Here is a 25817-nt window from a genome sequence, read left to right on the forward strand (position 1 = left end):
TTTTCAGGTTTGGAAATAAGATATTTCCTGAACATTGAAAGAGTTTGAGACATGTCAACATGCTCTTTCATGGCTACTATTGTCTGCAACTACAAGTCAATATTGGATCATCTTTTATGTATAATGACTAGTTGAAACCTTGACATCAATCAGGAAAGACTACAAATGGTATAATTGACGAACTATATATACCACGGAAATGGAAACGTCCAAACGATAGATGTCGAAATAAGAAACTTGGAAACACTATCATCTTAAATAATTAAAATGTTTCTAAGACCGTAAATAAAAAACCCGAACTAATATATGATTTTTAGTGATTAGGCCGTAAATGTATACTAGAATAGGACAGAAAAATTGGAAAGTACGTCTTGTTGAGCAGGCCATCAATGGATTCCAAAGTAATAAGTCAAGGTGAGTTCAAGTATATGAACTGTATTCATATGTTATGTTCAGCAGCTTTATATAGCAATGTTCTAATTTTTGGAATTTTGAGCACATGTTCACAACTGTGTAATAAGTTCCGACAAAAGGATATTGGATTCTCAGAATAATGTGTGATCACCAATTCACTTATTTGGCTTTTATATATTGTTTGCAAGGAAGATGCTGCATAGTAAGATACATTAGCAATAAGATGAATTGTATCAAATAGATCTAAATCGAGATTAAATAATAAGAAAATTTAGATTCATTTTATGACGGTAGGACCTAATGTTCACAAATTAGAACTATAAGAAATTAATATAAACAAATTATTGTGGAGGGACTCAGATTTAAAAAAGTGTGATAGTGCATGGTCCTAAAAATGCATTTTGCCAACTAAATTATATGACCAACTATCAAATTATGAGCTTACCATTCAAAATATAAGTTCTGGAAAGACTTAAATAAAGAAAATGTATTAAACTCGAACAGGCAATCAACATTATACACTGTTCCAGCTTCATTTTCTGTCAAGCTTAGGAATAATTTTTGAATCGGAGGGATCGACATATCTCCAAATCAAACCCAAACTGCTTCCCATGATATTCATAATGACTGCAGATATAGCTGCAGGTAATGTAACCATTGGAGAAGTGAAATGCGATGCTGCTAAAACCACACCTAACGAAGAATTTTGCATACCAACCTGTGACGAAAGATTGCACAGCAACAGATACTTTAGTTCGCAAAAACTATTATTGCTAACACTTGGAAATATGAATTCTAATTCCGGAGACAAAACTAAATGTTCGGTCATTTACTTGTTTTCTTTCTTTTTGTTAAAATTTGCCAGCTCATCAGTTGCAATTTAAATTAGTTTGGTATTCTCTATATAATCATAATCACACCTCAATTGATATAGCACGCCTTTCTCGTTCTTTGAACCCGCCAATAGCTGCTGATGTGTAACTGCAGAAACGGACAATCTATCAAGAATAGCCTACGTTGCACGACAATAAAAATGCTGAAACATGAAATATTGAAAAGGGGAACCGGGAAAATTAATTTTTGTTCCTAAGAAGTAATAAATATAGAGTTCTAGAGTTTCATAGTGTTTCTGGCAACAAACTCGAAATGCTGAAACATAGGACTCGATAAGTTTCGGCAACTAATAGAATAGCTTGTGCAGTGCGGGCGCGAGCCCGCGCGCACACATATATATGCAGAATCCATGCAGAAAAAGAAATGTTAACATATAAAAGAAACTCTATGAAACTTTTCCAACTCTATCAGTTAAGAACATAATTCAACTAAAATTACATCCATCGTCAACAAACTGAAATATCTTCTCAATTCAATCTTCTTAAATTAAACTCAACGATTATGGAGGCATGTAAAGACTGCTCTCACATTCTTTGTAAGCACTAAGACCAAACATCAGGTGAAATTGAATTTTTTTGCTTTTCTAACCTACCAAGCTTGTTTTTTTTTTTTAAAGGATGAACATATTCGCAAATCCTAATTGCTTGAAGTAGAAGAAAAGCGACAAAGAATGGACATCGTTCAAAGGAAAATTTGGACAGGCTCTTACCCCACAAAGAAACCGGCTAAATGCAGCAACAAAACAGAAAGTATAACCATTCCCAGTTCTCCAGACAATATCGATTGAATAACAAGACGCGGAGAGGAACCAGGAGGCAATGATGCACCAACCATTGAGGATTTAAGACGAACAGCATTTTCTGAGAAGACGCTGGAATAGAACACAATATAAGCACAATAATATGAGAAAGATCGAATAACCCAGATGCACCATTTTTGTCACAATTGATCAAATGACAACAACAAATAACCTGCAAGCAAGAAATGATGATGCTAAAACAGCAAATAGTGGCGCAAATGGTGTCACGGCTTTCACTGCTGCAGGAAATGTGCTCTGCAGGTAAGAGCCCAGCAGAATTGGAGCAACAACCACCTGAACGAGAAATTAGAAGGGCTAAAATATCATATGAATGTAGGACAGAACGTATTACGGTCAAAGCTCAAAGTTAAATTTACCTGCAGGGTGCTGATGGAAAGTTTAAGAGCATCCACCGGAACATAAGTTCCTGCCAGAATCTTTGTCAACAGGGGAGTGAGAACTACTGCACCAAGAGTAGTGCACACAGTCATGACAATAGATAGCGGAACATCTCCTTGAGCAATTAAGGTCACCTGTAACACTTCTTCAGCAACAGAAAGAACCAATATCTCATAAATATGAATATAATGTGATTGAGTTGTCATTATACAAAATTTCTAAAGAATCTAGATAAGAGATATGACTATTCCTCGATGCCCGAGTTTATAATTTAATAGACGGTCTACTCATCTAGGTTCGATTTCTTTGTCCAGCATACGAAAATAGATAGATTCGTTAACATCGACTAGTCGCAAATAATGATAAGGAATAAAAGCAATGATCGACAGACACAAACATGAGTGTTATCTTGATGGAAATTACAGTGTCAGAATGACAGCTGCAAATTCGGTTCAGTTAGTTTTTGTGATTCGGCTCAAGACATTATTTTACCGCCTTTGGCTGGAATCATTGATAATACACAGCAGGAACTATGGTCCTAGCAGAACCAAAAAGATCGGAACGCCTTTTTTGGTTTGGTTTGTACCAAAATTGAACTGTTTTTTTTTTTTACTTCCAAATACAAATTGAACCGGAAAACCAATTTTTTATAATGTTAACTGAACCAAACTGTATTGAATCTGTTGTTCGGTTCTGTTCTGTTTTCGCACACCGCTACTTGCTAGTGTAGATAAACATGAAACAGCAGCAGACAAATTATGAGATCAAGTAATCTATTTAAATAGTTCAGAGATATTCTTCCCAAACATACATAGCATAGACATCTATAGACGCGAAGAGTTCTTACCACATTAGAGGCGGTACCTCCAGGACAACATCCAAGTAATATCAGTCCAACTGAAAGAGAAGGTGAAAGTCCCAAGGCCTTGCTAACAATCATTGCAAATGCTGGCATAATGGAATATTGAGCAAAACATCCAAATAGTATCTGAGAGTGCAGTCGAAAATTAACATATGATTTTAAAAATACAAAATTGATGCGTGTCTGTTCTTCAATAACACATTAGTAACAACTTGCAATTATTTCCTTAAAATTGACTCAGAAAATTGAGATGTCAGCATATAGATTAAACAAAAAGATCTACATTGCACGGAAAACTTCTCAACACCTACATTTCGGCATTTCATTTTCCATTTTCAAATATATTTCTAAAACTCTGAAACTATATACAGATAACCTATTCTCATAAAGTATACTTCTCGACTATTTCCCATTTCCACGTTTCTGTTTTAGAATCACATAGCAAAAGATCTCAATTCTTTACACGATTACATAATACATTGTCTCAACCAAAAACTGTCAAAATTATAGTCCAACCAGATAATTGTACAAATAATTTGTTCAATCCCACAATTGTTTTCCGATACAACCTAAAAGATCCAACTTTAGTTATAGGTAGCACAAACACTTCAATGTTTTCCGATTCGGAAACATGCCGGACACTTGGCGTTTCAGACTCAAAACTTCAATTTTAACATAAGAAACCTTAAAATTACACCGTTTCGCCATGTCCATGTCCAAGTGTCCCATTTCCCGTGTCTGTATCCGTATCCGTACTATCTATACCAATTTCATGTTTTTCACTAAAGATTCAAACTTTCAGACAATGCAAAACAATCCAACATCATAGCCACAAAAACAATCCACAATCAAACAAATAAAAATAAAAACTTGTGGGCATCATTAACAACAACTTACAGACAAAGGCCTTTGCATAAACAAAGAAATCAAATCTTTAAGCTCCAAAGTAATACCCATAGACAACATAATCAAACCAAGTGTCAAACTATAAGAACCTGGTCCTCTGGTGACAAACCAAACATAAGTATCCGGTTTAAAGCAAGCAACAATCCCTCCTACAGTCACATAAAGAGGATAAAGACTTGCTGCAGTAGACAGCACATTTTCCCATCTGGGTTTTGATTTGGTCACATGTAAATGCCCAGAATTGTCATCAACTGATCTAACTAAAGTTGGCAGCTTTCTGTATTTTGGTGATGTGGGAATGTTGAGTCTTTGGTTTTTATGTGTTGAGAGATTGAATTTGATGTGGGATTTTGATGGCAGTGTGGTTAAGGAACATAGAGTGAGTGCTAAAGACATTGGTTTGGTATTGAAAATTCGATAATTGGATTATCTGATCAGATTATTTAGAGGTTGATGATGATGAGTGAAGTAGAAGAAGAGAAAAAGGAGTCTTTGATTCATTGATGTTTGATTTTGATGGAACTAAAAAGTTTGATGATTTCTCGGTGAACAAATGATCAATTCACCCCCTCAACTTGTCACAAAATATCAAAAAAATCATTTTCGCCGCTTTTGGTACAAACTAACTCATAACTTGCGTTTTCGTATCAAAAAACCTACAACTTGTATTTTCGTATCAAAAAGATCACTCTGACACAAAAAAGAGAGTGGGATTTACTAATTATAATTTTAAACTTAATTAATTCTAATTAAATATAATTATACTTTATGTAACACTAATTAAATTTAATTAAAACTAAATAACCCTAAATTTAACACATTGGAAAACCCCACCCGCCGCCACCGAATTCATCCCAAAAGAGATGAATTGTATGTGTTCATCCCAAAAGGGATGAACTCATTTTGTTCATCCCTTTTGGGACGAACAAACTGTTAATCATCTCAAAATCTGTTCATCCCAAAAGGGATGAACGAGCTGTTCATCCTTTTTGGGATGAACAGATCTGTTCATCCCAAGAAGATTGAAAGAGCTGGGGTGATGGTAAAATGGAGGCATATGGAAGTCGGTCGGAGATAGATAGTGGCCAGAAAAGGAAAAAGAAGGAGGAAGAAGACGAAGACAAGGGCGAAGAAGCAGAAATGGAAAAAAAGAAAAAAAAGATCCCTTAAATTTTTATTAAAAATTAAATTAATTATTGAATTTTTAAAAATTAAAAAAGATGGAATTGAAAATTAAATATATTGAGAATTAATTTAAGAGATAATTTAAATATTAAGAGTTTTTTTAAACTTTTTTTATTTTTTTAATGGGGAGTGTAGCACACTTGCTTGGGTGAGAGTGGGGGAGGGGTCTTTTGAGCTAAAAACGCAACTTTTGGGTTTGTTTGTACCAAAAGCGGCGAAAATGACTTATTTGATATTTCATGTCAAGTTGAGGGGGCGATTTGATCCTTTGTTCATTTCTCGGTCCACCAGTGTTCAATTTACATGGTGCATAATTGATCTTGTACGATTTTATATTGGTTTAATATATCTTTTAACTCATGAGTTTATATCTATTAACTCATTTAACCTTTTATCTTTAAATTTAACGTCTAAAGTCTCAAATTAATTTTTTTTTTGAAAAAGGGAGTGAGGCACAAGTGCGTTGATGTGGCGAAAAATATTGATTGGGCCGCTACCTGACTCGACATGTCACCAAAGTTTAGGGGTCAAAAAGGTTAAATCGGAAAATAAAAGGATTATATGAATAAAATAGTACAAGTTCAAAGGCTAAAAACATAACAAAGGATAAACAAACCCGAACTTGGCAGAAAATATTAAATACGTCCAAGGTCATGAAATCGGATAAAAAAACCCACACCTATGGAAAACCGGGTATTTACTCTTTATTGATGTTTTCTTCTTCATCTAAATTCCTTGTTATTGTTGTATCGATTATGCGTAGTTAAATTCCTTGTTCAGGGGTTGGTATTTAAATATGTGTTATTAAATTGATGGGATTTGGATTGAATCGCAATTTTATCTTGTTTTAATTATTGTACTTAAAGTTTAATTCGGATTGATCACCTAAATTATGAATTGTCTTTAATTAATGAATTGAGAGATTATTAATTGAATAGACCTATAATTAAGAAGCTAAAATATAATATCATGAGAGCGCGGTATATTTTAGGTAATAGTTAGAGTTTGCTTAATAATTGCTTTTTAATTAATTAGTTGATGACGTTTACTATCACGAGAGTGAGTTAGGTATTGATTTGTTCGTTGAATTATGGTTTTATCGGTCTTAATTAGACTGGAGAAAGCGGCATACGGTGGTCTAGAATAACTCGGTTTTCGATAAATTGCTAGAAAATTTATATAATCCATAAAATTTGATAATCACATGAATACTGTCAACCATCGAGCCTTTAATTTTAAGCTTAATCACCAAAAAAAAACCCCACCTTTTAGCCCCTTTTCAGTTGCACTCTAACGTTGCAATTTTGTCAACTGCACCATAATTCGCACCTTTGGGTTTCAATTCCACCCTCAAAATCAAATTGGACTCTTTTTCACTCGGGAAAATTCATAAAAACCCTTATAAAGTACTCGTTTGAACTCTTTTTCACATAAAAAATTAAAAATGGATGACTTATTTTAACTTTTTTCAAAGGGAGAAGAGATCAATTTAGTATTTGAGGGTGGAATTGAAAACTAAAGGTGCGAATTAGGATGCAGCTGACAAAATTACAACGTCACATTTGAAAAGCTAAAAGTTGGGGTTTTTTTTGTGATTAAGCCTTAGTTTTATTGTCTGCACTTTGCATCTTAATTGTTTATTTGCATTAAAACTTTTAGTTGACTTAAGTTTTAGTCATTTGTTAGTTTGGTATCATTTAATTGAAAATTAAGCAACCGTCAGAATTAATTACCCATAATTTACCCGTTTAGTTTGAAAAAATATTGGGTTTATATGCATATATACAAAAAAATTTATTTTTATCAAGGGTTATGTTAGATGGGTCTCTACATTGTCACTTGAAGATTTTTACGTTTAGTGAATTTCTTTATTAGTGGGTAGCAAGTATCGTAATCTCTGAAAAGTTTTTTGGTTGGGATTTGGAATTTGTTGAAAGCGAGGACATACGAGTATTTTAGGAGGAGTCGATTGATATTCATTCCTTGGTCTTCTTGAGCATTTGCAAAGCTGTGGAGTTTTACAGAGTTCCGTATCATGATTTTTCTTTTTTTGGGAATAATTTTTTTGTTATATTGAATTCTTTTATAAGAACTCATAACTAATTGTTTCTATTTTGCTCTTATGTTTTTCATAGTTTTGTAATTCTGCTAATACACTTATTATTTATAAAAAAACTATAATTTGAAAAATTGATATAATTAAAAGAAAAAATTGAAAATTAGATGAAATTGATAATTTTAAAAGTTTAAAATACAATAAAAAAATGTCTTGGATGATTAAAATACGTTTTATCTATAAGACTACATACATTATCAACCAAAATCGAATTTTTTTCAATGATTAAAATAATGAAACAAATCAATGTTAATACAAGAAAAATACAATACCATACAATGATCTTCCAGAATCAATAACCAATATACTAAATTATTTGGCAGGAGTAACAGGATAACCAATCCCATGTCGTGTAGTAGGAAAAACAGTAAACAACAAACTACAAATAACCCCAACTCCAATCGGAAGAATATTCAAAACCTCTGCAATTTCACGTATAGGCATCGGATAAAAACAGTTCAACACATTTTTATCCTTCAAAGCAAAAGCCCCGAACACCAACACACTCAAAACACCATGCACTACGTCAAGAACCCTAATTCTATACTTCCTCAGATCTTTCAACCCCGCACACGCTTCACAGTCCGGACAATCGAACAGAAACATCCCGTTCAGCGTCGCGATTCCGTAGTACACTCCTTTTCCGTCAGAAGACGACACGCTGTCGGTGAAAGAATGGAGAAAGCAGGAGATTGCAAGGAGAGCGAGGAGAGATAGGGTTAGAGGAGCGGTGGCCGAGTTGCATGCGCCGTTGTTGGTGAAGATTGGAGTTAGGAGATTGAATGCTAGAAGCGTTCCGGTTGGGAGAAGATTTGCTAGGTTTGCTGTGGTGGTTAGGGTTTGTGAGATGGCTTGTTGGGTTAGAGTTGGCGGCGGCGGTGGAGATTTTGGAGTTTCCGGCGCATCAAGTAATGGTACTTCAACTGATAGTTTTTCTGGCTGGGTTGTGGTTGTGGGTGTAGTTCTTGATCGGAAAGACTGAGACATGGTGATGATTCTTGAATTTGATGAGTGTTTTTGTGACAAAGAAATGAAGAAGATGATGAAAATTTTGATGAAGAAGAATACGGATTTATATGAGTTGGGACCGAGTTGAAGGTTGTTGGTGCCATATTTTATGGAGTTTCCTGTAATATTATATGTATGTATTAGCTAGGTTGAATTTTTGAAAATGATTGAGTGCTTCCAATGGCCAAGTTGGTGTATGTTTTGGTTCGTGTTCGACGTGTTGATATCAGTTATATGACTGAGTCTTAAGTTCGATTTCTATCCCCATTTGACTATTATATAGGATAATGTCAAAATAAAATAAAAAACTTTATATATTTTTTTATTAATTATGCAATTTAAATCTTATTATTTTTATGCATAAATTATCATTTTTTTCAAAATCATATACGGTGCTAAGGTGACATGATTTCATTAGTGTAATTCACTAAAATTGAGGTCATTTTACGCTAATGATTGAGTGACACATCAGCGCTATTTATGAATTTGAAAAACAAATGGTAGTTTGTGGATGAAAATGACAAAATTAATTTAGACTGCATGATTAAAATAAACAAAAATATATAAAATTCGTGATATTTTTTAACATTAACCCTATATAATATATATACTTCCTCAGCTTTTTTGTACTTGTGAATTTAGGATAAATTATAAGTTCTATTTTAAAAATACATACCATTTTACTTTACTTAAAAATTAATAAAGTATCTATCGCTATTGTTTTTTTTATTAATGATTGTTAAGTTTTTCTAAGATATCTTTTAAGATGATTAGAAATAAATTAAAAAAAAATAAAATTATTCTAAACATAAAATTAGTCTTTTTAAAATGAGACATTTCAAACTGAAAAAATGGTTTATAATTCGAAAGGAGAAGTATTTATGTGAAAATAAACGAATTTAGTTCTTCTATTTTAGAAATTTATTACATATTTTAAAGTCATTTTTACATTTTTGTAGTTGATGAATTGCTAGGTTCAATCATTATTTGATCCTTCAATTAAATCATTTCATTATTTAATTTTTTTAATTTTCTTTTCCTTTACACATGTAAACATTAATATTTTTGCCACTTTAACCTCGTATCGCATGCGAAAGCAAATTAATTTAGTCTCTTTCATTTTTTGACTTTTACTTTTAAACTATTTCACGGATGTTATATTAAATTGAACTATTTTTAAACTAATTAACGGATGTTTATGTTAAATAAATTGAACTATTATTTAGTTGCACATTGCCTAAAAGAAGTTGATCACACGGAAAAGTCTATAAAAGAATAACAGTCTTATTTTTTTACAGGACACACATTTATTACGCTCAACCCTATTTCACTGACTTAAACATCAGAATGAATACGGAATTTGGAGCTCAAGGTTCACCGTTTGCAGTCTCTTTCTCTTGATTGTTTTATATAGGAGGTCTGGCATTTGTAAATCTCAAAGACATCTGACAGATGTTGTTTATTTTATTAAAAATACTCTTTAACTAAAACAAAGAGTACTGTTGAAATAGTTTTAATAAAATAGTATAATTAAAGAGTTAAATAATGCATTTTGTATTCATTGTATTTACATCCCACTTGTTGTACAACAAGCTAGCAATGCATATTTTTCATTGTGAAATTAATTTTCTATATCTTTTTTTTTAGATACTACTAATATCTTCTTGTTAATTTCACCACTCCATTGACTTTAATCACAGCTATGAAACTGAATACATCCAGCAAATTAGTAAAATCATAAACTATCTCTCCAAACTTAATCTAATGAAAATAAATAAATTTTATATATTTTATATTATATTCTCTCCATCTTATTTTATTCTTTTAATAAAAATGGTTTTATTTATAGACGAAAAGTCGACTATAAAAATCTTAAACCTAATTACAGCAATAAATTACAATTTATCTGGCTGTTTGATAATTTTAATTCTTCAGCCAACATAAAATACCATAAAATTATATCTAAAAATAAATCTAATCTCATAAGTACAAATTAATAAATCTAAATTATTATAATAAAAATGTCTAATATCTATAATAAATGGAGAAAATGTTTGTAGAAGAAGAGGTTGAATGTTTGATTCATTGATGTTTGATTTTGATGGAACTAATGTGTAATATACACACAAGTTAGGCCAAAATTATTTCAGTTAGATCCTTTATTCTCCTGCCTCAATTTGGTATATCTTAGGAAATAAAATCAAAAATTGGCTAATTTAGCCCTTTTTACTGAGGTGATGATAAAAAATGAGAAGCGATTGGTCCATTTAGAAACGGGTCAAATTAGCCAAAATGTATATTTAGAAAAGGTAAAAAGTACAAAAAAATCTTCGTAGTCTTCATAAAAGTATTAATTAGCCCTTTTACTTTTTGAATATAATTAAGCCCTTTTTATTTGCAAATAGAATAAATAACCCCTTTCATCCAGTATCATTAGAAACACTCGTTAATGGTTGACATATCTTTAAGAAACAAGTTAAAAAAGAATTTTAATATTTAAAATATTTACCGAAAATTTGAGAGGGTAATTGTCCCAAAAGTAAACTAAAAGAGTTTATTTAATCGATTTTAAAACAACAAAGATTTAATTGTTCAATTTTAAAAATATAAGGGCTTAATTGTGCACAAAAAAATTAAAAAGTTGATTGTACTTTTAAAAAAAAAGTTGAGAGTTTTTTTTTTAAACCTTTAAAAAATTTGTTTTTAAAAAAGTCTACTTAATCATTTGCCTATTATCAACCAAGATCGATTCCATATTTTTTTCAGTGATTAACTTCATTATTATTTTGAAATTAAGTTATAATTGAATCATCAAAATAAAACAAAAGATAATACAATACAAGATTATTTGGCAGGAGTAACAGGATAGCCAATCCCATGTCTTCTCGTCGGAAAAACAGTAAACAACAAACTACAAATAACCCCAACTCCAATCGGAAGAATATTCAAAACCTCAGCAATTTCATGTTTAGGCATCGGATAAAAACAGTTCAACACATTTTTATCCTTCAAAGCAAAAGCCCCGAACACCATCACACTCAAAACACCATGCACTACGTCAAGAACCCTAATTTTATACTTACTCAGATCTTTCAGCCCCGCGCACGCTTCACAGTCCGGACAATCGAACAGAAACATCCCGTTCAACGTCGCGATTCCGTAGTACACTCGTTTTCCGTCGGACGACGACACGCTGTCGGTCAAGGAGTTGAGAAAGCAAGAGATTGCGAGGACTGCGAGGAGAGATAGGGTTAGAGGAGCGGTGGCCGAGTCGCAGGCGCCGTTGTTGGTGAAGATTGGTGTCAGGAGGTTGAAAGCTAGAAGAGTTCCGGTTGGGAGAAGATTTGCTAGGTTTGCTGTGGTTGTTAGGGTTTGTGAGATGGCTCGTTGGGTTAGAGACGGCGGCGGTGGTGGAGATTTTGGAGTTTCAGGTGATTCATCTGATAGTGTTTCTGGCTTGGTTGTGAGTGTGGGTGTAGTTCTTGATCGGAGAGACTGAGACATGGTGATGATTCCTGAATTTGATGAATGTTTTTGTGGTAAAGAAATGAAGAAGATGATGACATTTTTGATGAAGAAGAAGATGAATTTATATGAGTTGCGTCAATATTGAAGGTTGTTGGTGCCATATTCTATGGAGTTTCCTGCAATATTATATGAATGTATTAGGTTTGAATTTTAGAAAATGATTGTGTGCTTCAGTGGCCAAGTGGGTTATAGTTTGGTCCGTGTTCGACGTGTTGATATATATTAGTTATATGACTGTCTGAAGTTAGATTTCTATTCCCATTTGACTATTATATATGTACTTCCTCAACTTCTTTTTTGTTGTGATGTTTAGATAAGAAGCAAATTATTCTAAGCTCCTCGTACTTGTCATAATTTACAGTTTGATATTCCTTATCTAAAAATCAAATGATTTGGCATCTCAGTTTTGATTTTGTAATATAAGACCATTCTTTAAATATAAGTACCAAATCTTTAACGGAATGAAACCTGAGGTACCAAATTGTTTGCAAATCATTTAAAAATGAGTTAGCAAATCTTTTACATAATTAAAACGGAGGTACCAAATTGTTTACATTAATTAAAACTGAGGTATCAAATCGTTTGAAAGTAAATATTAAATTATTAACGGAACTAATAGAAGGGCCTCATAGTTTAAAAAATCGAAATTGAGGTACCAAATCGTTTGACAAACGTGAATTATAATAAAAGTAAGGGTTATTAGAGTAATTTGTTTTTAGATAAATTATAAGAGCATCTTTAGAAAAGTTTTTGTCTCTATCTTAAAAAGTTTAATACTAAAATAGAGCTCCATTAAAATTTATATATTTAATGTAAATTTAAAATAGACAATCTATTTGGATCTACAAATGAAGAGTTAAACTCACTCTTTACTTTATATCTTTTTAATAAAAGTTTAAATTCAAAACATAGAAATTATTTTTTTATTTTTAAGAATATGTATTTTAATTTTAGTTCAACATAAAAATATATAAAAAGAAAAATCTAATAAACATATCTTTTTGAATTTCATTGTGTTGTGGAAATTAATTTTCTATCTTCTTGTTAATTTTATCACTCCATTGACTTTATTTCTCATCTAGCTAATTGGGATATGACTATAAATAAAAAGTCCCTTATCCCAATTCAATTTATTAGGTTTTACTCAATGTTTTAAAACCCGGACCGTTGATAGAACCGGTGAAGTAAACGGTTCAAAGTTCAACCGGTTCAACCGGTTGAACCGGAGATTGAACCGTTATATAGAAAATAAAATTTATTTATATATTTTACTACAACATGTATTCTATTAATAGATTATTTTATTTCCACCTCAGTGAAATTTATAAACATAGTATTCTTATTAACTTTGTTCAATTAATTTTTGTATTTTAATCACAAATTATCTATATCTATAAAATATATTATAATAATATCAAAAAAGGGTAATGGACCTTTGTGAAAGGAAGGTAATAATGTCTTTACCTAAATCTCTGAAGGCCCAAGACAAGAGAGGTAACTTTAGATTAAAATTTTTCATAATTCAATAATTTCCTATTCTTTTCTCAATTCTTCATGAAAGGAATTTAAAACAGCAGCCTTAGGAAAAAAAGAATGTGGCTGCGTCGGAAAAACAAAAAAAAAGAAACAGAGATTAATATATACAATCTGACACTATAATTAGAGAAAGATTAGAGAAGATGAATACAGAAGCTTAGTTGCAGGTCATTTTTTTTGGTTTTGTGTTTGGGTTGGTTTTTGGTGAGTGAAGTTTTTCAGATTTTGTTGGAACCGTCCGGTTACAAAGGTCTAACCGGTTATTGCGGGTTTCCGGTCTTTCCCGGTTATTTCCGGTTCAAAGAGGTTGAACCGGGAATCCGGGTCTTTAGGTGCATTCGGACCGGACAGGCTTTCGGGTTCCGGTTAAACCGGTTGAACCGGCCGGTCCGGTCCGGGTTTTAAAACCTTGGTTTTACTAATAGTAGGTGGATGGAAGTATCCCAATTTAAAATCTCAACTATGAAACTGAATACATATAGCAAACTAGTAAGGGTCATAAACTCTCTCTCCAAACTTAATCTAATGAGAATAAATAAATTTACATATTTAAAGATATATTCTCTCCATCTTAATTTATTCTTTTGATAAAAGTGGTTTTATTATCCACTATAAAAATCTTAAACCTAACCACAATAAATTACAACTAATTATCAGACTACTTGACAATTTAATATTTCAGCCAACATAAAACTCCACAAGATTTGTATCTAAAAATAAGTCTAACCTAAAAGATAGAAAATTAATAAATTTAAATAATTACAATAAAAACGCCTTAAATCTACAATATATCTAGAAAATAAGATTCAAATTGAATTTCAAAACTAATTCTTCAAAGGGAAACACAATCAACGACACATCTAGAGTTGGTTATGGGCCAGGTCAGCCCGTGAACCGTCCTGGTCAAACCCGGAACTGGATCAAAATCGGCCCGGAACCGTGGACATGCCGGTTCTGGCCCGGTTCTAAATTTTTGGAACCATGCACCGGCGATTTCGGATCGTAACCGGCGGTTCAAGAGTCGAACCTGTCGATAAAAAATGTATTTTAATATATATTTATATATGTATGTATATTATATTATATATAAAAGATATATATATATATATATATATATTATATTTGTTTTATTTAAGTTTTTTTAGTTGACATAATATTTATAATTTGTTTTATTTCATTACTTTCTTATAATATTATTTTCATGAGTTATTTTATTTTTAAATTATGTTAAAAAAATAAATTTTATTTTACTTTCAATTTTTTTTAACCGCCTGCAATCCGGAACTGGAACCGTCTGGTTCCCAACCGGCATTTAGACGGTTCCGGGCCGGTTCCTTTTTTTTGAACCATGACCCGGCGGTTCCGAACCGAAACCGCCGGGTTGTGAACCGTGGTCACATCTAGACACATCCATCCTGATCAAATTGTAAACAAAAAACCACAAAGAAATCTCAGAGAGCTCGAAAATATCGACTTAAATATTTAAGTCCTAACCTAATTTGCCCCTTAAATTTGCAAGCGATGTGCAATTAACATAAATTTTAACTTTTTTTTATCAATTTACACCTTTAACTATGTCATTTTTATCAATTATGTCATATTAATATCACAAGATGTTTAACTAATAACAGCAATTCATTTTAGCTCCTCAACTTATATATATATATTAGTCCAACATTAAATAAAAATAAAATAATTAATAAAATAATTGATAAAACTGATTTTAATGATTTAATAATATAAAAAATTTATTAAAAAATTTATTAAAAAATTGATAATTTATTTTTAAAATCTATTAAGTTTATATTTTTAAATTAATCAAATATTATATTAAAAATTAATCAAATATTTTATATTTAAAAATAATTTCATTAATTTATTAAATTTTAAGTTAATTAATTAATAATATAGATTACATTTAATAAATTATTTATTTAGGATTAATTATAGTTTATTGCATAAATAACTTAGAATGAATTACTTTTAAAGTTTTTTAGTTATATGTGCATTTAATTTTTATAGTAATTTTATTTTTGTTTATCAATATTTTAATAACATATTGTATTTATAATGTGTTATGTTATATAAGTTTGTTTTGTCTTCTTTTATGATGTCTTCCTCCGTGGAATTAGAGTTGAATTTCATCTATAAAAAATAAAAATTATTTAAAGACTCGGCAAATGGCAATAAAGTCGATATGTGACTCAATAATCATCGAGTAGAATATATCTCTTGTTACTGTAACAATTCCAGCTAACATTTTGTATAAATTATGTTGTCAACACGATTGATGAAAATTAAATGAAAAATTCATTTTTATAGTATGATTACATATTTTTTTAAAATGTTTTAGATAAATTTATTTACTTGTTTGTACTCTTTGATTATTAATAAGGTTATTCATCCAAAGATAACTCATATTTTTTTGTTTTTTTTTCTTTATAGCTCCATCTTTCAAAATTCTCAATTTTAGCTAATTTTTCAATTTTCAGTTTTAATTATAGTTATTTTTTAAATTGAAATGAAAAAAAATTCAAACACATCTTTTATATTGTTTCATGTTTTTTAGATTTGTATTTTGTTTTTGGGTAAATATTCAAATCTGTATTTGTATTGTATCCAAAAACAATTTAAACATAAAGTAATATAAAAAATATATTTGAACATTTTTTTCTTCCATCTCGCCATCCATTATCTTTGTCGAGGTCTAATTTTACCTGAAAAGGACGGTTGAACCCATCGCACGTCTTCTAATGGATTTCTCGTCGTTATTTTCTCATTGTCGTGTTTTTTGGTGGATTTCTCATTGCCGTGATTCTTCCATTGATTTTCTCGTCACCTAGTTTTTTCCGATAAATTCCTTGATATCGTTTTTAGATTTTTTTTAAATGTTTTTTGATTTTTCGTGATAATTTAGATTTTTTATAAAGAGTTTATTGTAGATCTATTATTATTTTTATATAAAATTCTTCTATTGTTTATATAATTATTTTGTCTTATCTATACATTTGTTCTTATATTTTAATGCGACTGTTTTTTTTAAATGAATTGATTTATGGTGTATTTGCAGTGTTTTTATGCTGTATTTACGTTTACATTTCTGGTGTATATATAATGTATTGGCAGTGTTTATGGTGTATTTGTAGTGTGTTTATAGTGTACACTACAAAAAACACTATAGTTACACTATATATACACCATAGATAAACTATAAAAACACTATAGTTACATTAAAAAAACACCATAGATACACTATAAAAACATTATAGCTACATCAAAAAACACTATAAATACATTATAAAACACTATAGTTATACTAAAAATACTATAAAAAAACACCATAAAAAATCTTCAAAAAAAAATCTATAAAAAGATAATAAATCAATAAAAAAAATGAAAAAAGGTACTTTAGAAATTAAAAAAAAAGATATTGTTGGTAAAAAAAGGTATGATTTATAAATATGTTGAAAATAATGTATAGTTGAAAATAAAATACAAAATATTATATTTTAGAAAATTTTCTCTTTCAATTATGTCTTGCATTTTGTTTAGCAATTTAAAATCGTCTTTTATGAATATAAAAGACTCAACTTTTTTAGCTTTATTGAAGGCAAGTTCATTGAAGAAGTTTAACTTTCAAAAAAATAGCATTATTTTCCAACTTGGTTCATTTTTATCAATCTACTTTCTAAAAAACCGACGGGTTGACTTTCCTTTAACTAGAAAAATGTATTTTCTAGCAAAATTTAGGTAAGTTCTACTTCTCTAATTAAATTAATTAAAACACAATTATATCTCTATATTTAATTGGACAATTTAGTTATTGAGATGTTGTCTTTAAATTTTAATTTATCAAAAGTAGAATGCAACTTTCCGGTATGTTATTGAGTGAACCAAACAATAAAAATTATACAATTATATCAGCAATTAACTTCTCTACAAGTGTACTTTTCGAGAATTATACACTTTCGAACTAGCCTTGATATTTATAGTTCCAATGCATTTTGCTTTTACCATTTTAGTATTTTTAATGAATGAAATAATATCCAATAATGATGTCATCCTAAAAATTTAGAAATTAAAAAATTGAACATTTTTTTCAAAGTGCTTAAATAACTAAAAAGACAACAAAAGGTTTTTCTTATCAACAAAACATTCTTTAATTTCCCTGCTAAAAGGAATAATAGCAACAGCAATTGATAATATAAATTGGCGACAATTTTGTTTCTTAATATTTTTTTAACATTTACAACAACAACAGTACTAAAATTGCCAAGTTGCGAAATGTCACTCGTCTGTTACATCATTTAGCGACACTGCTCGTTCAGTCCAACCTAATTAATTTATTTTGTAATTTTACTTTTGTTCTCTTTTTCAACCTAAAAGGACAACACACTCCTCCTTTGTAGTGGTTGATGCTGTAGGGACGGACCGTCCTCAAAAACTCAAAAATAAATTAAAAATGCCTCTCTAGAAACCCTAATTTCTTCATCATCTTCTTCAAATTTTTAACCAGGTAACTGAAATTATCTTCAATTTCTTGTTCTCTGTTAACTTTTTTTAATTTATTTTGTGTTATTAATTTTTTATGTGTGTTTTTGTTGTGTATTATTACTAGAAATGAAGCGAAAGAGAGGAAGACCTAAAAAAGCCGTCGTCAAAGATCCGGTTCCACCGCCGCCACGGCCGCCTCCTCCGCCAGTAAATGCAGATGAAGCGGTTTTTTTGAATTTTGTTGGCCAGAATGTTAATGAAAATGTTAACGAAAATCAAAATGAGAATAATTCTGAGTCAGTTGAACTCAATAGGAACACTGAGAACAATCAGAACAACTATAATAGTAATAATCACGATCAGAATTTTACTCAGTTTAATACTGAGATGGAGTTTACTTCATCAGCTTCGTCGTCTTCTTCTTCTTCTAGTGAAGAAGAGGAGGATGAAGAAGAAAATAGTGACGAGTCGTCGTTTAATCATTCTGATGAAGCAGTAGTGGATAGGAGAGGTAGAACAGTGGCTAAAAAACGTGGTAGGTCGAAAAAACATGCTAATGCTAATGTTAATGTGAATGTCAATGCTGCTGTGGCTGCCGCTGCGGCGGCTACGGTTATGTCGTCTAGAGGAGTGGGAGGTGGATTAAGTTCCACAGTTATGTCATCTAGAGGAGGAGGATATAGTTCAATGAGTAGGAAACATTTACATCAAATGAGTAAGAAACCTATTCAGGATCCTCGGTACAATAAGAAATCATTGAAAGCTGCTTTAGCGGTATGTTTGAGATTATGTGTGTTTTTTTATAGAGGAAATGCTTAATGTGATTGTGTTTGATTGTTGTTTTTTACTTTTTCTTTAGGTGATTAAGAAGGTGATGGAAATGGATGAGGCTATACCATTTAACTCTCCTGTGGATCCTGTTTGTCAGGGATTACCGGTAAATGTGAATTGAATTACAATTTACTGTATTATTGTTGATTATATGTTGAATTGATGTGGCATATCCAGATTATTCGAGTAGAGTATGTTTTCAGGATTTTTGTAGGCGTTACCTAGGAAGCTAAATATGAAGAATTGTTCCTTGTGCACTCTTTAAGTAACCTTGTCCGCATTTGTAGATGTCATATAGCCTTTTGTGGTTTTAAGCTGAGAAGAATAAGCAACTCGGACATTCTTACTCTTACTCTTCGTAGAAATTAGACAAATTCTCTGCCTAAATGTCAACATATTTAGTTATTGAGGAGATAGGAGAATGAATAACTGGGGCTGTTGCTTTCCTATTGCGTATGGATTTTCATCTCTAGCTAATTTAAAGGATTGAATTCTATGACTTATGGGTGCATTGCATTTCTACTTGTTTTTTCCGCCTCATTTTGCTATCTAATGAGCATCTCATAAATTAAAAATCAGGCATCTATTTTTGAAAAAACGGGGATCTTGTATACCTTATCTTGTCTCTGCTCTTGGCCCCTGGACTAAAAGCAGCCAGTGAGAACAGTTTTAGAAAAATGATGAATCATTTTTTTTAATGTTTCCACGATGGTTCCAACTTGTTATTGTCTGGTATAGTATGCATGTTTTTTGTGTTTTATCATTGGATTGGAGTAATGGCAGCTATGTCCATCAAACCTAATGGCATGAATTGATATTTGTATCTTCCTCTCTCTCATGTTGGTTGGCTGGGGCTGTGTGTCGGCGAATAGGATTACTTCAATGTGATAGATATGCCGATGGATTTTGGAACTATATGTAACAATCTTGAAAATGGAGTTAAGTACATGAACTCAGATGATGTTTACAAAGATGTAGAGTACATATGGGAGAATTGTCGGAAGTTTAACAAAAAGGGAGACTATATTATGTACCTGTTGAAGAGAGTGAAGAAGAAGTTTATGAAAAGTTGGACAGCCGCAGGACTAAGTACTGAGATTTCAATGAAGCCTAATGGTATGGTATTGGTGATTATAGTTTTTAAATACCTATGCTGGAGAAAGACTTTAACTCCATAACTGTGGATTTTGTTATAATCAACATCATTGAAAGTGAAAATCATACACACACTCGCACTAAAAGAGAAGCAAATGCATGTTATCTGCAACAACTGAAATCAACCCAGTAACCCTTTTTCTTGAGTTTGTAGAAACCCATTGGAGAAGGAAATCACCTTGTTTTTATAAAAGGGTTACTGGGTTACTGTTTTCCTTTTACTCGAGAAAATGCAATTTATTAAATTCTCTACATTCTTCAGGAAATGTTATTATTATTTTTTTCATAAAACAAATGAAGCTCAGGTCCTAGCATTCCTTTTTCCCTTCTTGTTCTCTTTATTTCTCAGACCCATACCCTGTACCCGCCATATTGGTACAGCACTGGGAAATTATACGAACAAGCATATTTATGATTTTTTTTTCACTTTTGAACTTGTGAGGGAAGAAGTATTGTTTTAATGCATTTCTAGATGCTGATATCTGTGATGTCAGAATGCACCAGTTGGTCGATCGCAGAAAGGGAAAGAGAAATTGTTAGATTCTTTGTGAACGTTGAAACTCTCGGTTTATTAATTACAGTAAAATAGTGGACTGCTTTGGGAAATTAATTAGGTCCATTATCTGAAATATATATTTGTATCTGTTGTCTTGCATGCAGACAGTAATATATACCCATACTATGACCATTTGATGTCATCTGTGCTTTTCAGAGTTATATAGGATGTGTTTTGGTGGTCTAATTTTGCTGCATGCATCAGAAAGTTTTGCAGTTCTTTAATTATCTATTGTTTTACTTATAAACTATCAATTTCTTTTGTAGGGAATTCTTACTTTACACCTCCTAATGATCATTCTATGAGGCCTAAGACGCATGAAGCTATGTCTGTGGTAAACCAGCTCCTTAATCCCAATCAGATGCAGCAGGCTAAATATGGCATTAATCATCCTCAAGTACCCACGTCAAGCTACACTCACCATTATCAATCTTATCAGCCTCAGGCAAGCACCACTCAAGCTCCACAATTTTCCCAGTTCCGGGCTGGTGTAGATAGTAGTTATACAGGTATACTATACCCCTCTAAAGTAACAATTGAGCAACATTTTTCATTTTCTTAGATTGAAACTTGAGGCTCTGCATATTGTGTTTCTTATGGCCAATAATTTCCCTACCATAACAAAGAAAGGATGGCCAGTTTGAAAATTGTTTAGTCTTAAAAGTGAATGTTTTAGTTATATCTGATCTCCTCTTTGGTATGAGACCTATACTTTTGTATTGTCAGCTGAGGGAAGATGAAGCTTTCAGAAGTTATGCATCTTTGCTGATTTTTCTATAAAAGATGGAAGCTTTGATCACTGGACTGGGTTCACAAGATAAAGAAGACCTAGCAGATGTGGAAATTGAGTGTGTTTTGTTGCATGGTTTAACTAACTTATCTGAATGTTGGCAGATAATAGCAGTAACCAGGATCTTGTAGTGGTATTCACTTTTTATATCTTCAATAACAGGTATTCAGATATGTCAAGGTGGAAGGGGATGTGAACACAAATTGTACCTCCATTTTGCCTCTGTTAGGGTTAGAACATGAGTTATTAGTTGTTGTCAGAGGGTTTGATGATGATATATTGGAAGTCATCTTCCTTCCTCCCTTTCCTATATTCGAAAGGAGCATGAATGAATTGAAACTAAACGAAAAGAAAGACCATGTTTCTATAAGGTACTCATGAACAACTGGTAATCATTAGCTATTTGTTTTGCAGGACATTCACACATACCAGGACCGCCTGCTACAGTCCTCAACATGGAGCGGCAAAATCACACACCTAAGCACCCAATAGTCCCCATGATGAATGGCCCTATGCACTCCCATCAACAACAGACCCAACCAAGCTCAGGTTATTTTTGGCAGTCACAGCAGAGCACAGGACAACCACACCCATCTCACTCGCACATTGATGCAGACATTAATAATGCAGGTAAGGCATGTCCTTATCTTAATATGTACATTCAAAGGTCAAAGCATACAGAAGGAATTATCCATGTTTTGATGCATAGCAATCTTATTCTTCAATTTGATGATTTTTCTAAAACTATGTTGTCCATTGTTTATTTTGTAGGAAATTTGCACTACCCTCCTATGGATGGTCGCATGACTAATGATGGATGTGTGCCGAAGTCTTTAATGGATCCCATCCCTAACAGTATGAGCCAACCACAAACCCAGTATCCTCTGCGGAACCATTGCCAACCAAATGAATCACATCAGCCCCAGGTAAACGCTGCACAACACCGAGCAAGCATGGCACAATCTCAGCATTCTCAGCCACCGGGTAGTGTAAATATTTCTAGTGCAGGTATTTGCTGTAAATTTTTAATATCGTAGGTGATAATTTTATCAGGTTTTTGATGTATATGCATCTTAATAATGGTTAGAACTTAGAAGTGATGAAAACAGAAGTAACAAAAATTAGTCGCAATAAAAAAATGGACATGTTTCATGCACATAAACTTTGAAAAGAATTTATCATCACTCTCTTTCCATGTTACCGCTTATAATAGTCAATTTTACTACCCATTTATTTATTGATGTGTATTGGGATTATCAGGCATGGCACTGGTGGATACTGGCCGGAGAGAAAGAAAACATACAGAGAGGTACTCTTCTGGTGCTGGTGCAGAAATTGAATTGGTCACAGGGAACTCCCAGCCTCAGCAGGCCTCTGGGAGCCACAACCACATGTATAGGTCAGAGCAGTCAGCACTTGTAAAAAGGAGGAAGGTTCGAGGTCCCACACGATGCCGCCTCATGTGGGATCTACCTAGAGGTGAGCGTATATTTGTTCCTATCAATATGCTGGGGCAGCCTGTTGGTCCAGAAGCATCCAAACTGGCATCCTTCCTTGGTACTGTAGCACGGGATGGTAAGATGGCGCCACTTAATTTTCTAGATTGGTCAGGGATGCCAGAAGCATATAAAGAGGACATGTGGCAGTTTATCCAGGTATTAAGAAATCTTTTTTCCCTCTCAGATTGGGGGGATGTGTGTAGGTCTAGAGTTTAAATAGAACAGATATATAAACATCTCCTTCATCCTCTTAATTGTGTTAACATTGACTTCTTTCTGTTCTATCTTCTTTCTCAATCGTTTTTTTTTCTTCTTCTATATCCTTACCACAGACAAAGTTTGAAATTGATCCCATATGTAAAACCTGGGCCATGAAGTCTCTTGCGTCAAAATGGAGGAACTGGAAAGCAAAACTGAAGGCAGATCATTATAACCCTCACACAACTGATGAAGAACGTTTAAAGGACATTAACAAAAGAATCCTTCCTGAACAATGGGCAGCTCTTATAGCCCACTGGAATACTGAAGAGGTGCAGGTATGTGCTAGCAAAATGGCTATGAAAATTTGCATATTCCATTTTAGACATTCTCTCTGAACATGAAAACATTATGTTTTTCTTGTGGAATTTGTAGATACGCTGTGCTAAGAATAAGGCCAATCGTGCAAAGCAGAAGAGTGCCCATGCTGCAGGTTCAAAGAGCTTTGCAAGAATACGAGAGGAAGAGGTAATTTGCACTTCTGGATCTTATATCTGTAATTGTATTTGGTGTATATTATAATATGCAATTGCAATCCCTTAAATTTTCATTCTTCATGCGAGGATAGCTAGCTAAGAGACCTAATGGGAAGGAACTTACTAGAGGAGAGCTATACATTCTGACCCGCACACGCAAGGATGGACAACCTGTTGATAAAACAGCTGGAGAAATGATAGTATGTTTCAATAAACTGGACTAGAAACTCTTTACTCGGCTTTTTTGCTAAACATATGATCTCATTTCAATTGTATCTGAAATTCAATAAACTAAATATTTGTTTGATCTTCACTGCAGTCGAAACTTCGTGAACATGCAACCCAGAAAATGCAGACGTCAGATGGAAGCAATGGCGATGCAGATACCTTCTGTCAAGTTATGGGAGAAGACACAAGAAGCCATGTGCGTATGTATGGGTTGGGTCCCACCCCTGCTGATATTTATGGCCGAAAACCTAGCCGTCATAGTCTCATGAGAATGGCTATAGAGGCCAAAAGATCAGCTAACGAGGAAGTAAGCAAGATGATGAGCAAAGTGGAGGCTGTGGAGCAAAGGTGTGCAGCGTTGGAAGCTCATATAGCTAGTATGTCTTCAAATATGCAGAGTCTTGTTGAAAAGGTGGATGCCCTGAGCTCAAAACAGGTATCTACAATTTTTTCTTCCATTGGATAGCTACAGTATATATCTTGTTGAGTTTAGAGTATTTTTAAGAAGATGAACAATATTTTGTAGCTTACTGCTCTAACAAGCTTATTATCGACAGGTTCTGAATAATGATCTCGAGGATTCACTGCAGGCTCAGGTACAATCCTCATCATCAAGTCATGCAGTGAAGGTGATACACTCTGTTTTCAATTTTTCACTCAGTGCATGATTGTTGTATTAACCCTATGAAATGCACAGGTCTGCTGAAATTTTGGTTTAGATTTTCAGAGAAGTCGATTTGTGAGTATGAAATTTTGATGAAATATGAATTTGGAGAAGTGGGCACTTGTGTTTCAATCATAATTATATGTAATGAGCAGCCTCCTCTGTTTAGAGTTCTCGACAGTTTGAAACACTTGTACAGCCTACTGGTGTTGGTCTTACTATTGCTCTTGCAGTTACGATGGATTATGCTCTGTTAGGATAATACTTGTTATGCGTTTACTTCAGTTCTTACTTCTACTGACGTTGCATCTTCTGTTTGCAGGTCGACTCAAGAGAAGAGATGTGATGCTCGACGGACTCTCCCTAACCCTTTCAGTTTCGGGTTCTCAATCCATATCCTTTCTCTATCCCCCCTCTATATATGTCTAGTGAAGTATTAATTCATCGACTGGCTTGGTGGATTGAACCTGCTGTTTATCCATGCAACTGAAACAACTTGATGCATTTGTGTTTTGCATGCGATAATGCTAGATATGATGCATTCGGGATAATGTAATCACATTGTACTATATGTATATATGATTAGGCATTATTTTGATCATAGCTATTTCTATCAAATTGGCCATGGATGAAATGGCTGTCGGAGTTATTATTCTGGCCTATATGTAAGGTGACGAATTTGCAGAAATTGTTAGTTTTCTCTCGACATTCCGGTGGTGATGTCATTTTGGTGGCTAGGTATTAGTAAGTTAGTCGTAGAATCTTACTATTCTTAGGTATTTCTTCCAGCCGTTTGGTTAGATACCCATTTTCTTAAAACCTCAGTTTTCTCATATTTTTTCTGATACGTATTTAATTTATTGATGAGCTGAAAAACTATGTAGAATTAATACAAAAATAAATGATTTGAACTTTCTATGAGCTGTGCATCCTAGAATGGTCATGAACTGTATCCTAGTTTAATCAGTTTATTAATTATGTTTCATCAGTTTGATATATAACTTTTGAAAATATACTCTCAATTATCAGTTTCTAAAGTAGCTAAACCAACTAATTTTCAAGTAAATTCAACCGACTAAAGGGTTAGTTAAAGTTTATAAAAAAAAGGGTGTGAGTCAGCTTCCGGCAAGCCATATAGGACAAAAGTTACCGGATTTCATTTAGTGATCGCCGGAAGTTATTAATCACAAAGTACAGTGACCATTTTGGAACAAAAAAT

At 32.6% G+C, this 25817-nt stretch overlaps 4 protein-coding genes across 7 annotated transcripts; 1 reads left to right on the forward strand and 3 right to left on the reverse strand.

Annotated features, from left to right (window-relative positions):
* Window positions 1-886: 886 nt before the first annotated feature.
* Window positions 887-4815, reverse strand: LOC126662266 (probable sodium/metabolite cotransporter BASS2, chloroplastic). Its single transcript, XM_050356189.1, has 7 exons — window positions 4266-4815; window positions 3354-3494; window positions 2485-2640; window positions 2280-2401; window positions 2018-2179; window positions 1335-1395; window positions 887-1132 (listed from the first exon to the last, which is right to left on the reverse strand). The coding sequence occupies exons 1-7, from the start codon at window positions 4668-4670 to the stop codon at window positions 947-949; spliced, it is 1233 nt and encodes a 410-aa protein (XP_050212146.1). The 5' UTR covers window positions 4671-4815; the 3' UTR covers window positions 887-946.
* A 2954-nt stretch (window positions 4816-7769) lies between these two features.
* Window positions 7770-8711, reverse strand: LOC126661013 (protein DMP3-like). The gene has a single exon (XM_050354764.2). It carries the CDS (start codon window positions 8560-8562, stop codon window positions 7888-7890), a length of 675 nt encoding a protein of 224 aa, XP_050210721.1. The 5' UTR covers window positions 8563-8711; the 3' UTR covers window positions 7770-7887.
* Window positions 8712-11400: 2689 nt separating this feature from the next.
* On the reverse strand, window positions 11401-12267 carry LOC126660970 (protein DMP3-like). Its single transcript, XM_050354702.2, has one exon. It carries the CDS (start codon window positions 12085-12087, stop codon window positions 11428-11430), a length of 660 nt encoding a protein of 219 aa, XP_050210659.1. The 5' UTR covers window positions 12088-12267; the 3' UTR covers window positions 11401-11427.
* Window positions 12268-18034: 5767 nt separating this feature from the next.
* Window positions 18035-25306, forward strand: LOC126660288 (uncharacterized). 4 transcript variants are annotated; one of them, XM_050353697.2, is made up of 14 exons: window positions 18035-18163; window positions 18266-18915; window positions 19001-19078; window positions 19845-20088; window positions 20950-21192; window positions 21888-22103; window positions 22245-22481; window positions 22734-23128; window positions 23305-23508; window positions 23606-23698; window positions 23799-23906; window positions 24026-24370; window positions 24492-24530; window positions 24921-25306. In XM_050353697.2, the coding sequence occupies exons 2-14, from the start codon at window positions 18268-18270 to the stop codon at window positions 24942-24944; spliced, it is 2874 nt and encodes a 957-aa protein (XP_050209654.1). In that variant the 5' UTR covers window positions 18035-18163; window positions 18266-18267; the 3' UTR covers window positions 24945-25306. The 4 variants fall into 4 exon arrangements, with proteins under 4 accessions (XP_050209654.1, XP_050209655.1, XP_050209653.1 ...); XM_050353698.2 differs by lacking the exon at window positions 24921-25306 and adding an exon at window positions 24632-24905; XM_050353696.2 differs by having other exon boundaries at window positions 18037-18163; window positions 22245-22457; window positions 24492-24563.
* Window positions 25307-25817: the final 511 nt, after the last annotated feature.

Source organism: Mercurialis annua, linkage group LG8, assembly GCF_937616625.2.
Source record: "Mercurialis annua linkage group LG8, ddMerAnnu1.2, whole genome shotgun sequence".
NCBI lineage: Eukaryota > Viridiplantae > Streptophyta > Magnoliopsida > Malpighiales > Euphorbiaceae > Mercurialis > Mercurialis annua.

What these genes read in the sequence shown, in the direction of transcription:
- LOC126662266 (XM_050356189.1), bottom strand. Translation starts at nt 4,670, where the DNA reads ATGTCTTTAGCACTCACTCTATGTTCCTTAACCACACTGCCATCAAAA. An exon ending in TTATGCAAAGGCCTTTGTCT is followed by an intron (nt 3,495 to 4,265) that starts GTAAGTTGTTGT and finishes CTGCACTCTCAG; the next exon opens with ATACTATTTGGATGTTTTGC. An exon ending in TTTCCATCAGCACCCTGCAG is followed by an intron (nt 2,402 to 2,484) that starts GTAAATTTAACT and finishes TTTCTCGTTCAG; the next exon opens with GTGGTTGTTGCTCCAATTCT.
- LOC126661013 (XM_050354764.2), bottom strand. Translation starts at nt 8,562, where the DNA reads ATGTCTCAGTCTTTCCGATCAAGAACTACACCCACAACCACAACCCAG.
- LOC126660970 (XM_050354702.2), bottom strand. Translation starts at nt 12,087, where the DNA reads ATGTCTCAGTCTCTCCGATCAAGAACTACACCCACACTCACAACCAAG.
- LOC126660288 (XM_050353695.2), top strand. Translation starts at nt 18,268, where the DNA reads ATGAAGCGAAAGAGAGGAAGACCTAAAAAAGCCGTCGTCAAAGATCCG. An exon ending in TGTAGATAGTAGTTATACAG is followed by an intron (nt 21,193 to 21,887) that starts GTATACTATACC and finishes TTTGTTTTGCAG; the next exon opens with GACATTCACACATACCAGGA. An exon ending in GGAATACTGAAGAGGTGCAG is followed by an intron (nt 23,509 to 23,605) that starts GTATGTGCTAGC and finishes TGGAATTTGTAG; the next exon opens with ATACGCTGTGCTAAGAATAA.